The sequence below is a fragment of the Pholis gunnellus genome (genome assembly GCF_910591455.1).
Source record: "Pholis gunnellus genome assembly, chromosome: 13".
In the NCBI taxonomy this organism is placed as follows: Eukaryota; Metazoa; Chordata; class Actinopteri; order Perciformes; family Pholidae; genus Pholis; species Pholis gunnellus.
This window is the reverse complement of record NC_136540.1, coordinates 19,954,493-19,972,123: the sequence shown is the minus strand read 5'-3', so window position 1 is coordinate 19,972,123 and position 17,631 is coordinate 19,954,493. Positions and strand designations below refer to the sequence as shown.

The window sequence follows — 17,631 nt, the reverse complement described above, 5'->3', positions numbered from 1 at the left end:
AGATATTTTTCTGATCCTCTCTCTTTTGGGTCATGTCAGTCTTTAGCTTTTCAACATCTTGTGTTTCCAAAACAGCCTTTGTCCTCCCCTGGTCGTCCATTTCATTTCTGTTTTGGAAAAGGTTTGAAATCATAGTAATGAGACCTTGCTTTTCTCTGTTAAACACTTGAATGTAACCAGGCAACTTGTTTGTATCTTCATCAAGTTCTGTTTGCTTTTGCTCCATCACAATGCAGAGTTTTTGTACGTCTTCAGTGTGTTGTGCTAATGTCTCCATTTTGGTTTTTAGAACTTCTTGTGTGGTTTCACTGAAATGTTGGAGTTTTGCTCTCAGAGTTTCAAAGGATTTCATTTTACTATTCAACTGATCCGCTTTCATTTTCAGCTCAGACAGTTCTTTTATTCTCTCGTCATCTGAAAGCATTTCCCTCTCCCTCTTAACCTCAGTCTTCATCTGACTGAGTTGTTCCCTCTCTCCAGTGATGGTGTTCATGGCAGCTTCAACCTCTTCTTTCTTCTTGTTCAGATCCTTCCTCCAAAGTTCCAGTTCCTGTCTTTCAGCAACAACCCTGTTCTTACTGGTTTCCAGTTCTTGCGTTTGTCTTTTGAACTCGTCTTCCTTATGTTCCTGTTCTTTTTGTTTTAAGATAATCATATTCATGTCGTTCTCAAGTTTGTCTCTTTCTGTCTGAAGCTGAAAGGTCACATCTTTAATGTTGCCTTCCTCTTTTTCAATCTCATCAAGCTGACTGTCTGCAAGTTCTTTCTTCTTTTGGAGCTCAGTCTTTGTGATTTCCAATTTGCCTCTTTCCCCTTTTATATCTTGTTTCTCTTGTTCTAATATGCCTCTTTGTTTCAGGATGTCAGACCTCATCAGCTCCAAGTCCAGTTTGTCTTTGTTCATCATCTCACTCTCTCTATCCAGATCATCTCTGTCTTTCTTCAGTTCTGCCTTCAGTTTGTTAACATCTTGTTTGTCCAACTCAAACTTCTGCTTCCATTGGTTTTCCATGTCTTCTCTCTGGATGACCATGTCTGTCAGTATACTTATCAGACTTTTCTTTTCCCTCTCTATCAGCTCAGTGTAACAAGCCATGTTTTCTGCCCGTACATCTAGTGCTGCAAGCTTTTGTTCCAAGACAGAGTACAGCAATGCTACAGCTTCATTGTTTTGTTGTAATCTTTCCATCTTCTTTTTCTTGTCTTCACTCATCCTTTCATTCAGCTGTTGAAGTTTTTCTCTCAGAGTGTCTACTGATTTCATTTGATTCAAGAGTTGACCTTCTCTTATTTTCAGTTCAGACCTTTCTCCTTCCATTCTGTCCTTTTCATTGTCCAACCTGTGTCTGTCCATGTCAGTACTACTCTTCATCTGACTGAGTTGTTTTCTCTCTCTACTGATAATGTTCATGGAAGCTTCAACCTCTTCTTTCATTTTGTTCAGATCCTTCCTCCAAAGTTCCAGTTCCTCTCTTTCTGCCAGTACACTGTTCCTACTGGTTTCCAGTTCTTGTGTTTGTTTCTTGATGTCAGCATCTTTGAGATCTTGTTCTTTTTGTTTCAAAGCAATACTGTTCATCAACCTGTGAACTTTGTCTCTTTGTGTCTCAACCTGAAGGGCCAGCTCTTTAATGTTGCTTTTCTCTCTGTTGATCTCATCAAGGAAGCTGCTGATGTGTTCTTTCTTGTCTTTTAGCTGAGTCATTGTGATTTGAAGCTCGTCTTTTCTCTCTTTCATTCCTTGACTGTCTCGTTCTAACAGGTTCATTTGTTTCAGGATGTCAGACTTCATCAGCTCCAAGTCCAATTTCTCTTTGGTCATAATGTCATAGATATTTTTCTGATCCTCTCTCTTTTGGGTCATGTCAGTCTTTAGCTTTTCAAGATCTTCATGTTTTTCAACTGAGTTTGGCTTCCACTTTTCTTTCACATCATTCTTTTCACCGACTACATCTGACATTTTTATCAGACTTTGTCTTTCTGAAAGCTTGATGCTCCTACCCATTTTTTCTTCTACTTCATCCGGTTCCAGTTCACTTGGGAACCGAATGAACCACTCTCTCACTCTACCTTTGCTCGCGTCTTTTTCTCTCTGCATCTTTAATTTCATGATCTCCAGTTCATCTCTTTCTCTGTTGATCCTCTCCAGTCGCTGGTCGAGCTCCTTCTTTCTCTTCTGTGTCTCCCTCTTGAGAGCATCTTCTTCAATTTTGACCTCAGCCCACATCTTTTTACCTTCCTGCTCTTTTTTAATGCCTTTTCGGATCATCTGTTGATTTTGTCTTTTTTCAATTTCTAACTCCCATTTCAAAACTTCCATCTCTCTTCTTTCTCTTTTTACTTCTTCTAGTCTGATTTCAAGCCCCTGTTTTTGTTTTTGGATGTTCTTCCGTATTTGGACCATTTCATCCATCTCTGCTTTTGCCTGTATTGTCCTTTTTTTGAAGTCCAACTCTATCTGATATTTTAATTGGCTCATGTTGTCTCTCACAGTCCTGTTCTCAGTTTTTAAAGCTTTGAGTCCTTCTCTTTGTTCCCCTAAATTAACATTTACATTCACCAGAATTCCCATTTCGCTCCTAATCATTTCCAAATGTACATGAATCTTTTGTCTTATGTTTTGAAGGTCAATAATAGAATCAGTGGCTTTTGAGCTTTGGTGTATCATTTTAACTTCCTCCCTGATGTTTTTCAACTGATGCTTTTCCAGACTTTGTTCATCCCGTTCTCTGGAAACTTGGATTAGAATAGTCTGGTCTTTGAATCTCTGCTTCTCCTCATCCAGCTCCTCCTTCTGCCGTTGCAATTTTATCCTCCGTATTTCTGACTCATCCATCTCTCTCATGGTTTTTTCCAGTCTTTGCTCCAAATCTCTTCTTCTCTTTTTGGTCTCTCTCCTCAGTACTTCCTTTTCTCTTTGTATGTCATTCAACTTTATTTCACTCTCCTCCCTTTTTCGCATGCTTTTTCTCATTATCTGTTTACCTTCTCTTTTGTTAATTTTCAGCTCAGACTTCAGCAGCTCCATTTCTCTTATTTCTCTTTTGGTCATTTGCACTTTGTCATCAAGCTCCTGTTTCTGTATTTCCATGCTCTCCTTTAAATGGTTCATCTTGTGTATTTCGGCCTCAGTTTGTCTTTCTATTCTCACATTTTCCCTCTCTATTTGAATATGTTGATTCAGCATCTCAATCTTTTCTCTCTCAATCACTTGCTCACTTATACACTTTTTTAGTTGTTCAATTTCACAGTTTTTCTGACCCAAACTGTGCTCTGTCAGTAAATTATCCTTCTCCAGTTTGTCCTTTTCTGATCTCAGTTGGAAGATTTCACTTTCCATTTCTTCCATTTCTTTTCCCATTCTGTTCTTTGGCATGTTGTCCCTTTCTGTATCAGTTTCAGCTCTGTCGTGTTTCTTTATGTCTCCCTCCTCTCTTTCAGTACTTTTGAAGGCTTGTTCTCTATCCTTATACTGCCAGATTTTAGTTTTGACTTTTATTAGGTCAGCTCTTCCTTGGGATATTAAATGATGTCTGTTTTCCAGTTCTTGTTTTGTAGCGTCAATCTTATGGTTATGGTCTTCCAACTGTTTCAGTTGTACTTCAGTCTCCTCCATAACAATCTTTAAATCTTCATTTTTCAGTCTAGTCTTGGCAGCAATTTTCTCTATGGTGCTCATAACTTTTGCCATTTTCTCCAACTTCTGCTCAGTTACATCAGTTTGTGTCTGAAGTTTTCTTTTCAAAATATGAAATTCATCTCTCTCTCTCAAAGTTTTCTCTAATCTCTGATCCAGTTTTCTTTTCTGTTTTTTTGCTGCGGTTTTTATCAATTTCATGTTGCTCCTTTCTTCCTTCAGATGCACTTCACTTTGCCTTATTGCAGTTGTAACCAGTTTCAAAAGCTCTTGGAATAGTTTCATGTCTTGTAGCAATCCTTCAATTTCACTCTCTTCATCCGTATGATGTTCGTCGATATAACTTTCTTTAGTGGGGTTTTCAAGTTCAAGATTTACTTGTCTTATGATTTCTTGTGTTCTATAAATCTCTCCTCGAAGTCTTTGTATATCAGTACTTCTTGTGTCTTTTTTACCAGAAAATCCATCTATCTCGTCAGTATATGTCTGTATATTTTCTCTTGACTCCTGACCTTGTTTTTGCTTCTGAACATCAATAACTTCTTGATTCACCTTACTGTCATTCTCTTGTTTTTGCACCTTCACTTCATATTTACCTATTTCATGTTTGAAAACATTTGTGCTTTCCCTCGCTCTAATTTGCAACCCATTTTCAATCTCTAGTTTTTGACTTTGCAGGACATTTATGTCCATAATGAGCCTTTTCATTTTTGTATTATTTTGCTCCATGTTCTCTGTGGCATACTTTATTTGCTCCCTTATTTCCTCCTCTCTCTCTTTGAGTTTGATCATCTGCTTTTCGACTTCTTCCATTTCTCTTACATGTATCACAAATGTTCTCTGATCATCATCCATTAATGTTTCTTCATGAATTGTCTGTATCTGTAAGAAAACATTCTGCTCTTCCTTTATGTCCACGGCAAAATAATTGGGTTCTTGTCTTTGTTCGTGCTCTGAATGCATATCTTCCTGTTCTTTTATTTCTTCACTTGAATTCCAGTCTTCTAATGTTATGGACTGTTGCAAAGACATGGTCTCTTTAGTAAATTCTTCTATGTCTGTTGGAATTTCAAATGTTTGAGCTTTGACAGGGTCTCTGTCTGTTTTTTTCTGTAGTTCCTGACGTTTAGATGTATTCCCTGAAAAAGTATTTTTGATTGCAGATTCAGTCAATATCCATTTGCCGACCTGAGCTTTCATGGAAGTCATCTTATCCTTCACAAAAAAGAAAGAATTGTCATTTTTTTCCTTGTAGTAAGAATGTCCCTTGTTTAAATTTTATTGTGAAATTAGTTTTATTTATTAGGGCTCGAGCACCGACGTATTCGGAGTGGAGGACCTATTGTTATTCTATTACGTCGGAGCGGAGGACCTATTGTTATTCTATTGTTTAATATTAGGGCCCGAGCACCAACAACGTCGGGCCGCGAGGTCCCGATTGAAACTGTAGGAATTATTATTATTCTCTCGAATGAATCGCATTTTTGGGGGCTTTATCATATCCGAAAACTCACCAAAGTTGGCATGCATATCAGGACTGCTGAAAAATGTGATATTTTATGGGTCCCACACTCGAACATGAAACAATTGCTCGCTAGCGCCCCCTAGAATTTAGCCCCCTCATCCCGTATGTCCAATTAACTTGACATTTGACACAGGCGTGCAACCAAATGAGGTCTACAAAAAAGCCTCCTGGACCCCTAAGCTCCGCCTACAAACATTTTATGCCATTTTGAATTTTGTGAAAAAAACATTTTTGCAACCTACACGCTGAGGCCGATTGCTACAAAATTTGCTGTGGATCAGTTTTGGATCTATATGATAAAATGTTACGTAATGTCTCATTACGTTTAGAAGATATGGACCAATGAACTTCATAAGGCGTGGCTTTGTTTTTCAATACTCATAACTTCAAAACCATTTAACCTATAATCACGAAATTCGTCTCATATGTGCACATCGTATATTGTTACGTACCCTACAATTTTCATTCCATTCAACCACTAGGGAGCAATACAGTAGTTAAGCCATTTTTGTCTTTTTTTGTCAATTTTCATCGTTTTCAGCCGTCGTACTTTAACGAACTCCTCCCACAGAATTAATGCGATCGACTTCAAATTTGGTTAGGATGATCTAAAGATGTTAATGATGAAAAGTTACTAAAATAGTGTACTGACATTGAACGACCTTCATTTTATGTGGCGCCCATTGCTGTGGCAACGCGTCATTCACCATGAAAAATGAAGCTTATTTTTCTGTGGCTTAGGATGCTCAACAAGCCTTGGAACTTTGCACAGGTGTCATAGGTGATGGAATTAAATATTTGATATGGCTTTTTGGCTTTACCCTTTCATATTGCCTCGATAGCGCCCCCTACAAATTTTGAAAAACGCAGCCCCAGCGCTACGTTTGACCTATATGTATGAAATTTGGTAGGCACATGTATTCCATGGTGACTTAAAATAAAGTCTTAGGGGACCATGCTCTAAAATTATCGGGAAGTTGGCCATTTTGATTTTTGTGTGAATTCTCTCATGATTTCTAGTCTCTATACTTTAACGAACTCCTCCTACGGACTTTGGCAGATCCACTTCAAATTTGGTCAGTATAATCTAAAGACCTTTGCAATTAAAAGTTACTCAAAGCTTTAGGTTTGATGTTATGGCGTAGCCGTGGCATGACGGCCATTGTACGTGACTCGCTATTAAACAACAAGCTGATGTAACTCCACTGGACATGCTCAAATCTGTCCCAAACTTGCCATACTTGATAACAATCATGGCCTGAGGATGTCTTAAAGCCAATTTTCACTCAAAGTCATAGCGCCACCTACTGGCAACAGGAAGACAGCATTATGTGACAAACGGAATCCGATTTACATGACTTACATGATGTGGTCTATTCTTGATATAGAGCAACATAATGCATGTTTGCGCGTGTTCTCTAGCGCAACATAGTGGATACAGGAACTGGTGGAATATGTGCACATCATTTCCAGCATCACACAGTCCACGCTGGAAAAATACGTTGAACTCCAAGATGCGATGTCTGATGGTCAAAGACATTCGCGGCCGTGTCTGCCAGCGTCCCACCAGTACCCCCGAGATGTGGAAAGGTGAGAGGGCCCGTACATCGTTGCTTGCAGCTTTAATTATTTTACGTCTTTTCTCGCAAAAAGGAGGTGCTTGGGATACTGGGAATTTTTTTTAATTTGGTACGCAAGGCAGATTTTGCAAAAATTGCAGTCTGATTGGGGTGTCCAGCTGTTATGAAATATTGGCTCGATAGCCCCGCGCCCCTATTGAGTAGCCCCAACATTGGGTTTCACCTAGCTGTATGAAATTTAGTAGGTATGTGGAACGTGATGGGACGTACAAAAAATCCTCTTGGAATTTTCCACTAAACCAAACAGGAAGTCGGCCATTTTTAATTTTATGACGTTTTTGGACCATTTCAAGGAGCCCTACTTTAACGAACTCCTCCTAGAGGTTTAACCCGATCGACTTCATATTTCATCAGTATGCTCTTGAGACCTTGGCAGTGAATAGTTACTCAAAGATCAAAAAGTTATCGAACTATGTATCCGTGGCGTGGCGGCAAAAAAACACCAAATGTGATCAGACAGTCTCTTCACATATATTATTATTATTTAAAAGGCGATCTGTGCAACTTTGTTATTCAGGATGTTTGTATCAAACAAGTAGCCCTTCGTACTACTCAGTACCCTTGAAGTAGCTCTCCGTTTCAAAAAGGTTTGACCCCTGCTCTAAACCCAACCGGAAGTTAGCCATTTTGAATTTTGTATGAATTTCTAGTGGGTTTTTTTCCATTTCCAGGTGATGTAATTTAACAAACTCCTCCTAGGGAATTAATCAGATCAGCTTAGAATTTGGTCAGAACAATCTAAAGACCTTCGTGATTAAAAGTTACTGATTACTAAAAGCTTGAGGTTTCATTGAACAACATGGATGTGGTGTGGCGGCCATTTTACATGGTTTGCCATCATCCATCAAGCTGTTGTAACTCAACTGTACTTTGTCAAAACTGTCCCAAACTTGACATGCTTGATTACGGTCTTGATTTTAGGACTTCTGCATGCCAATATTAACTCATAGTCCTATCGCCACCTACTGGCAACCATGGACGTAAGCAGGATTCTATAATTACAGCGGCCCAAATACTGAACTTATTAAAAGACTTAGAAAAAGACTCAGCTAAAGTTAGATAACAGTGGTTCTCAAACCATGTCAGTGGGCATTAGTATAAATGATCTGTCCAGAGCTTCTACATGAGAATCAGGTTAAATGTTACAATCAATGCTTCACACTACAATCTAAAGTTACAGAAGAGCTTAAAATGAACACAGTGTTAAATTAAAGTGCTCAAGAAAAAGCAAATGACACTACTGTTTTGTTAACTTTCATGTAAGTCCAAATACAATCAGCAGGATGCAGGGAGATGAACCCCATCCCAGTAAACTGACAGTCTGTTATGTTACAAACACTGAAGCGCATTCACACACATTCATTTTCTTAATGATCTTAACAGGCTTACATTTATGATTGTATCGGAGGTACACTCAAAACATTTGAGTCTTAAGACCTAACAACATGATCTTGCTACGCTGCTGGTCGACGCAGGAAATATCATCTAACTCGTGCACGCAGTGTATGATGGTCACAGAAATGCATGGCCACGTCACCCAGAGTCCTGCCAGTACCCCCGACGTGCGTGAAGTTGCGAGGGCCTGATCAATGCCACAAAGCATTAAACTCACTGTTATGTTGCTGTGGCAGACAGTAGTGTTGGATGAAGTACTCACATATTTGACTTAAGTAAAAGTAATAATACCAGACTTGAATAAGCTATGCCTATCTATCATCTATATATATATATTTAGTTCAATGCAAAGCTTTACCTAAGCTTTGCATTGAAAATGGTGAATTACATTTAAATGTCTGTTTTTCTACTATACTTATTCTGTAAAGCTACAAAAAGGAAACTATTGCCTAAAGTAATACAAAATTCTAATGCTTCTTTAATATCCATAGTTGGGGCTAGGTCATTAGAATCTCTTCTCTTCTGATTTTTTATGTTTTTATTTTAATGTTTAATGAAATGGAACAATATTGAAAGATACTTTTGTGCTGGTTATGCTCAAAATAATTAATGTATACATTAAATACAACTGTGACGTTTTAAAATATGTAAATGGTTATTACTGACCCAAGATTAAAAAGAAAATTAAAAGAGAAACATTTACTTACCATGTTCTTTTTTACCTCTTCCTTGTTCTGTTCCATCTCTCTTTGGACTTTGAGCATATCCTCCCTGGTGATGTTCATCTCTGCAGCAGCTTTTTCGATGCTGGCTTTTATCTTACTCATAGTCCGAATGGTAGTTATTGTGTCTTTTAGCTTTTGTTCCACCTCCTTCCTGTGTTGTTGTATCTTTACCTTCATGATTTCTACCTCATCCCTCTCTCTCATGGTCCTCTCCAGCCGTTGGTCAAGCTCTAGTCTCTTTTTTTTAACTCGAAAATTCATCCACTGGATTTGGCTCTTTTCTTCGGTAAAGTTCCTCCTGCTTTGCTCTGCATCTTCTCTTACCTGACACATCTTTCTGATTTCTTCTACTTCAAGAATCCCTCTCTTCATGTCAGTGTTCACTTCATTCTTGTTGCTTGGGTCTACGTTGTTTTCCTCAAACTGATTTTCTTCATGTTGTATTATGTCTCTGGTTCTGTCCACCTGTTGAATTATTATCTTCTGCTCATCACATCTGTTCTCTATATGTTCTGACCTCTGCTCCTCAATCTTAGCTTGTCTTCCCTCCATGTCTTGTTTAGCAGGTTCAGTCTCTTCCCTCGTCCTACTGAACTCTTCATTTGCTCTCCTGCTCATTCTTATCATTTTACCGGTGTTCATCACTTCCATCTCTCTTATCTCTTTCTTTGTCCTTTGTAAGTTGTCGTCTGGCTTCTGTGTTTCCATTTCAGAACTCCCCTGTACAGACTTCATTGCATTAATTTCTGCTTGAGCTACCTGCCTGTCTATCTCTATGTTTTCACTGTCAGTGGGTATTTTAGTCTTGATGTTTTGTATGTCATCTTCTTCAGATTGGACCTGTGCCAACTTGTTTTCTAGGTTTTCATTTTGCTTCTGCATATCAGCCTCCATCTCCATTTCCCAGTGTGTTGTCTTCATGCTTACATCTGTGTTTTCTCTTTGCTTTTGAGAATCAGATTTGATATTTTCCATTCGTCCACTCTCTGTCTTAAGCTCCGGCTTCTCTCCCACAGTCACTTCCAGTTGTAGTTCACCCTCTTCTAGCACCTCCCAAAGTTTCTCCATCTCTTCCTGGATTCTGCTGAGATCAATTTTGACAGTTTCAGAGGTGTCTTTTTCTTCTTTCTGCCTTTCCCTGCTTTGAATTGTGGTCCACCCTTGCTTCATCGTGTTGATATATACATTCATAATATGTTTGATGTGGTAAATGTGATCTTGATGTTGTGAAATAACTTTTTTATTTCTCTTTATCTCTTGCTTTATGTCTGCCGTGATTTTCTCCATTTGTTCTTTTGCCTGCTTTGCTTCAAGCATTATTTTCTTATTTTCTTTAATTCGACTTAGCAGACTGTCAGCTATCATCTTCTCTGTTATCCGCTGGTCTCTCTTTATCTGCTCCGTGCGTTCCTTACTTTCTTTCGATTTTGTATGATCATACTTGATCATTACGAACTTGTGTCGCTCATTAGTGAGCTCATAACGTCGTCTTTCCAGAGTTTCCCTCTCTTGGTATATTTCACTCTGCATTTTCAGAAGTTGAATTTTTTCCTGAGTAGCTTCATTTTTACTCTCCTCGAGTTTCTCAATAACATTTTCTATCTGTAATCTCAGTCTTTTTATTAATAAGTGCTGCTCATGGTTTTCAGCTGTCAGTCTGTCAACGTCCTCCTGTTGTTGCTCTGTATTTGTCTTCAGGTAGTTAATTTCATCTTTCTCTCTTTGTGTCTCCTCCAAAAGTTTTTCAATCTCTCCCAATATTTGACATGTCAATTGTCTTTGTCTTTTAATGGTTTCCCTCTTGTTTTTTATTACGGCTTGTGTTTGTTTGTCTTCTAATGTTCTGTTCTCCATTGTCCACTTATGTTCAGTTTGGGTCATTCTGCTGTTCTTTTGTCTTTGCTCTGTTGGTCATGAAAAAAGAACAGAATATCACTTGCCAGAATTAAACCTCTCCATTTTGACAACGGATAAGATGGTGTTACAGAGCCAACTGAAAAACAAATGTCCAGCATATCAATCCTCTTTAGTGAAACCAAAAACACAAGAAGAAAACACAAAGAAAGGCAAGTATAACAACATGTATTGTATAGCCCCTCTCAGCCATTTAGACATACTCCTCACTCACTGGCACAGTTAGAGAAGTTCATACTTTTTCTTTCTCTGCTCCCTTCTTCTGATCTCTCTCCACCCCCCTCTGCCTCCAATCAGAAGGCTGGCAACCAGCTGGACTTTGTCTTTACCCGACACTGCTCTACTGCAGACCTCACTGTTAAGCCTTAGGCCACGTCCACACTACTCCATTTCCATTTGAAAACGCATATGTTTTGCTACGTTTACACTGAGCGTCCACACTACGCCTCCGTTTTCGAGCACGGAAAACGGAGGAGTTTGAAAACGCTCCTGAGGACGGATAAGTTTGAAAAACGATGACGCCCACACACGTGTTCGCTACTTGATTGGTTCTTAGCAGTCATGACGTGTCCTTCCCTGATTTGTCACTCCCCTATCACGTGACCCTTTCCCGGAAGCTCATAAACAACAACACCGATCGACTACCAGGTTAATTTAACATGGAGCACTGGTTACAGGTGTTGCTGACCTTGTTGTCTTTACTAGCAGCTGTTGTGCTGTTAAAGTCTGCTTTATTACGGAGGAAGCAGCTGTTATCAGTCCTACGGAGCGGCCGTCTGAAGCCACCGTTAGCGGCTTTAGGGAGGGTGATGGACACAAAACAGAGGACTTTCCTTTTCATATTAATGCTAATTTTGTTCTGCACAAATATTGTGAAGTCCGCAGATAAAATGTAAATCAGTAATTGCTCTCCAGTAGGACAGATAGTTAAGCCACCAGCAGAGCTACGAGTGAGAACAGACAACAACAAAACTGACGAAACGTGTGAGAGACGTGTGTTGACCACATCTATGGATCATAATCTAGCAAATGTGTAAGTGTTGATTTTAAAGTGAATTTGATATGTGAGAGAGAGAGCAAGACCCGCACCGCTGTAACTAACGTTAAGCCTGAAAAATAAAACTTCTAAAATGTTCCACAAAATGTGTCTGTTTGAATTCATAGAGGAAGATTTTAGAGAAGATCTTAACATGACCTTTCATTATTAAAGACTACTTTATTACTCTGTCGTATTTTTTACTTAGCAACCAATCTACTTCCGGCACCCACGCGCATGCCCAGTGTGATATTCGTTTTCAGGCGTTTTAGTGTGGATGGAGATCAATTCGAAAACGATGCTGAAATGCGTGTGGACGGAGATCGTTTTTGTTTTAAAACTCTGTTTTCACTTGAAAGCTTCGAAGCTGGCCGTGTCTGTTGGTGAGATGTCACTTAGGCCATGCGGACACTCGACCCTCAAGCTTCAAGCAAGAATGAATCACACTTTAACCCACATGTTTCTGATCACTACTTGTCCTTCTCTAACGCTCTCTCCTCTGTCCACTCACATCCCACCCTAACCCGCACTATGTCTCCTCGCTGCAACCTCCATTCTCTTCACCTCACTGACCTCTCCTCCCCTACTCCACTTCCCGAGTCATTCTCGCTCCTACTCCATGGATCCACTACTACTTTTCTTTCTTCTCTGCCCTTATCTGCACTGCAGTCTTAAAGTAATCAAACACACAGTCAAATTTAAGCACAGTTTAATTTCTAAGGTTAAAAATCGTGTATGAGATCGATTTGAAATTGTTAATCACATATTTCAATAACTAAATTGTATTTTAAATGCCACTGAAATCAGTATATCCCCAGTGTCCGCTCCAAACCCAAATATTTGGTTAAAAAAACAGCAGGGAATGTGGACTAAGAAGAGTTATGGCTTGGCATTGCATATACCAGTGGTTCTCAAACTGTGGGCCGCGCCCCTCTAGTGGGGCTACCTTAGTCAGAGTAGATTATCATTATCATTTAAATAATTGAACTGGATTGAATGCATATTAATTGCAAATAGAACATAGTCTACAATTCTAACAGCTGTACAGTAACAGTAGAAGTTAATATTAAGCCATACAGTAATGAAAACTAATCACTTTATTTGTACAGGCGATGGTTCTCGCTATCTTTGTTTTTATATGACTAAAAATGTGAAAGGTTAATAATAATAGAGCTGAAATACTGATTAATAACTGAATAATAAATTAGATTTTTGCTTGAAGTAAATGTCTTATCACTTAATTTTCTTCTCAGAGTACACCAGAATGCTACATTTGAAAGCTCATATTTAAAATAAAATGCTCCTGGTATATATGAGCATATGGCTCACACATATCTGCACTCATGTTGTTTTGTTTTGCACAGGTTGCATGTTATTGTTGTTTTGAAAATATATGCAGAGTAAAACTCTTTCTTGCCAAATATTTGAACTTGTTTTGTTTAGTTTTTCACAGGTTGCACTTTATTGTTTATTGTATCAGTGCAAAACAGGTTAATTGCAGCCACAATAAGCAATTTATTGCCAAATATTAGTTATTTTGCACAGATCGAACTTTATTTGCATTGTTCTACCAAAGGGAGTGCACAATGTATTTGTTTTTGTCTGATGGAGCAATCTGGTTTACTGGAGGAGTCACAAAATGTTGTTATTTCAATAATAGTTCAACATGGACCATTTTGTTACAATTTTGTTGGGGCGGTGAGGCATGAACATTTTTCTTCCTCCAAAGTGGGGCGTGACAGAAAAAGTTTGAGAACCACTGGCATATACCATTAACTAGTATCTTAGTGTGCATATTGTATTACCTTCCACCTTCTCTTCCCATCTCTCAAACAAAAACACACACAGCGAGCAACTCGGTGCTCAGCCTTAATCCCTGTAACGTCAATTGTCGCAGTCCTCAGTCCAAAAGTAAAAATGTATTGAAAAAGATGAATGTAATAATTTGCTAAATTCACAAAATGTTTTTATTTCACGAAATAGTCTGCTTTAATTCATATATGTTGGCATTTAGCCTTTCAAAACTTACATTTGCACTGCGGTCAAAAAGCGGTTTACTCTCCCGCACGCACTTAAATAACGTGGCCGAGAGAACACGCCTAGATGCAAGTGAGTCAGGAGCAGCTGATGAGTTTAGATCATAACAGAGGAGGGGCGGCTCTCCATAGCAACAAATGAGACAGCAATGTGTACATCAACAAAATAATTACATTTAACTGACTAGTATTTCTGGTTCTAGTATTTCGCTTTATTGCCTACTTATTCCCCACATCCCTAGGTAACAAATTTAATTTAAAAAAACTATGCTAATGTAGGGCTGGGCGCTATGGCCTAAAATTAATATTACGGCATAATTTTGAGGCACGGATGGTATCACGATATATACTTTTTTCCTAAAATGTCAATATACAATGCTTCTGAAGGGGTAAGGCAATGCCATGTCATAATTTCAACCATCCTAAAATCAATTTAAACCGACAACAACTCTAAATTTGATCTTTTCACATAAAGGGCTGAGACGATGGTCTCATTTACATGTGTGTAAATATGACCCGCATAAAATAAAAAACATGAAACCGATCATCTGAAAAACGGCCAGTTTCGATTGGCAGCAGATGGATCGGTGCATCTCAAGGCTCTACCAATCAGCACAGTACAGTCAAAATACATATCATGTGGCAAATTCATACCGGTGTACTTACCTTCTATACCTTCCAGCCTCATGCTGATGTTTAAAACACATATTTACAGGTTTGTCTTACCTAAATAGGCTATAAGTTCAGGTTCCTCCTGTGAAAGTATCTGATAGAAGTTAACTTTGGATTGGGATGTTCCTTCTTCCACAACATGAAACAGCGACCTGATTTGTTCCTGTGGTGTCAGAGCTTCAGTGATGGTTGTTGGCTGCTGTGAGATCCAGGCCTTTATGATGGCTCCAGCTGATTTCACCCCAGCAATGATCTGCTCCCTGAACTCCTCCAGGAAGTTTTCCACTACAAATGAATTAGAGAATGTGATGCAATCTGTCAAATGTTCCTTCAGTTTTCAAGGTAGGTTTTCACTTAATCAAACTAAAAAAGAACCTATTCTTTCAAACATGCGGAAGTAGATGCATCAAAGAGTTGCAGTGAAAGTTTGTAACATTTTACAGTATATTTACTGTGTAATGATCATGCGTGAGTAAGAATACATGGATATGGTTGAGAACCAAACATAATCATTTTGAGGATTAAAATAAACTTTCCATGGTCTCTTGATGAATATGTTTCCATATTACAAATTCAGAACTGTTTTCAATGAGATCACAGGCTTGAGTAGGAATGCAATTTGAATTCAGAGAATTATAGAAAACTTGCATTGCAGAGTTATATTATATATATATATATTTTTTTTTTTTTTCTTACCTCATCCTCCTTTTGTCTTGAGTTGTGGACAAAAGTAGTAAAGTAAGTAAACCACGTAAGGCTCAAAGTCCTTGGCACATTTTAGCTAGTCATTTGAGGGCTGTGCGTGTTTGCTTCGATGTTAAACTCAGGATATCTGTGGGGATGGGGCAGGCTTGTGCTACTATCTTCAAAACATTGTATATCTCTTCTCTCCAGACGTTTGGTGACCACCAGGTTGGGTTGTCAGATAGATGTGACACCCAGAATGTTGTTAATTATTGGATGGATGGTGGTGCAACATCATGCTCTGAGTCTGGTCTCAGCAGATAAGGTTGGGGTTCATCTTTTTTGGCTTGGTGAGTTTCCCGCACCACTCCTGATGTAAATAAGCATTGGATATTCACGGATGAGCAGGCAGCGGCTCCCATACTTGTACATGTATTATATAGTAGTACAAAAAAGTGGCATTAATTCTTGATTTTTTTATAGCAAATGTAAATATGGTAAAAAAGTGGCATTATTGAAACGGTTTCCATCAAACATTTCGCAAATAATATGCAACAGTCTTGGTTTTCAAAGTAATCATGCATCAGAATTACCAAAAGAGGGGAATATGTGAAAATGTTGGGATTGAAACTCACTTTTTGGGGACCGTGTGTGGAAATAAGATGGGTTGTGTGACAAGCAAACTGTCGTCATGTCCATATAACTAACAGGTCAGTAAAAGCACATCGACTTACTTTGGCCATTGGTCATTTAGGTACATTCACACAGAAGTTAACCTGACATTTCTTAAAAAGAAATTGTGTCAGATTAACTTTCATTTCACACTACCAATTCAATTCAATTTGTATAGCCCAGGGGTCGGCGACCCGCGGCTCCGGAGCCGCATGCGGCTCTTCGGCCCGTCTGCTGCGGCTCCCTGAGGCTACATCCACACTAATACATTTAATACGAGTTTTAACAAACAAAAACTATCTCCGTCCACACGGCGTTTCAGCATTGTTTTCGAGATCCAGACTAAAACGCTTGAAAACGAATATCACGTGACTATTTTTGGGGATTCCACCTCCGACAAAGAGCCCACTGTATAATCTGACTCCAAAAGACTACACCTTCAGAAGGACCCCGCGCAGATCGTTTGAATTGGAATTACTTTGATGAACAACAGATGACAGACGGTCTAAAAGTATTAACAATTTATTAAGTCAAGTATCAGAACATATAATGCATAGATCTATGGTTTCACAGAACACCATCAAAGATTAAGTATCCCTGGCATCAGACACAAAGTCAGGGCTCAGAATACGTATCTCTCGTCTCGGTGGTTGTGAGCCCTGTTCTAACATTTCCCTGTTTCTTTATCCTCTCCGATGAGGATTTGACCTTTTCCTGCACAGGGACGCATCATCTTCGCACACACACACGCCAGGGTAGAGGCCCCTGTGAGTGTGGGAGTCTTCCTGCTGTGGGAGTTCTGCCAGCTGAGAGAATTCTCAAGGTGTCGGTCCTGCACCCATTTGTTGCTACACAATATTCAATGGACTTATCCGTTTCATAACACAACTAGTTATAAGTTTAAGCTAAACCACCTGTGATCAGAGCTTCTTCTTTGTACGGTGAGCGCAAGAGTGCCTCGCCCGGAGCGCTTGAAACCTTTGCTCAATGACCACGCAACACTATTGCAATTGAGCACATACATAATTCTTATAAGTTCAATGCCTCTATATATTTTAGCATATTTCTACAATCCCTCTTTTCACACTGTTTAACAGTGTGAATTCTAAATTGCTATATCAGTAGGTAATCTGCAATGCAAGCGTGTAAACAGAGCAAAGGAGCACATAGTACAATTATTTTGACACGTGGAAATGTTTAAACAGTTAGCACATTTTTATTTATTCATCAGTTGGGGCAGCAACATCTTGATAATCTAGCAGCTGGAGGGGATAGCATTCCCCTTCTTCAGCGTCCACATAGTCTCCGTCAGAGTGTAAGTCAAAGTATCGGTCTGGGTCTTGTTGTGTCAGAGGTTGATACATTTGTTGGCACTGTGTGAGAAGCATTTGTCTGGGAACTGATCCCTCTTTTGTTAGTGCAGTGGTGATGCACCTGCTGTCCACCAAATTAAGATAGAACCCCCCCCCCCCCCAGTAGCAGGAGTAATGTGAGTCCTGTTATGAGAGCGGTTTTAGCTTCTGATGATAAAGGTTGATTACTTTTGGCACTATTATTTGGTGCTGGGACGTCCTCTGAACAAGTACCTCGTAGTTTTTTAGTCATTTTTATTTAGTCATATACGAGTTTTAAAAGAACCACCACCAAAAAGAATGAAACAAAAGAAATGAAGACACAACACGCTAATATAACCTC

The 17,631-nt window shown here is 39.0% G+C and overlaps 1 protein-coding gene across 1 annotated transcript in view; it reads right to left on the bottom strand.

Annotated features, from left to right (window-relative positions):
• LOC306705239 (uncharacterized protein) overlaps window positions 1-14,762 on the bottom strand; it is a gene marked incomplete at its 3' end in the record, with an annotated part of 57,640 nt that extends 42,878 nt beyond the window's left edge. Inside the window, exons 1-3 of the mRNA XM_079171944.1 lie at window positions 14,635-14,762; window positions 8,920-10,826; window positions 460-4,852 (exon numbers count right to left, since the gene is read on the bottom strand). Coding sequence (XP_079028070.1) covers window positions 460-4,852; window positions 8,920-10,092 — 5,566 coding nt within the window. The 5' untranslated portion in view covers window positions 10,093-10,826; window positions 14,635-14,762. The remainder of the gene's footprint in view (window positions 1-459; window positions 4,853-8,919; window positions 10,827-14,634) is intronic.
• Between the last annotated feature and the right edge of the window lie 2,869 nt (window positions 14,763-17,631).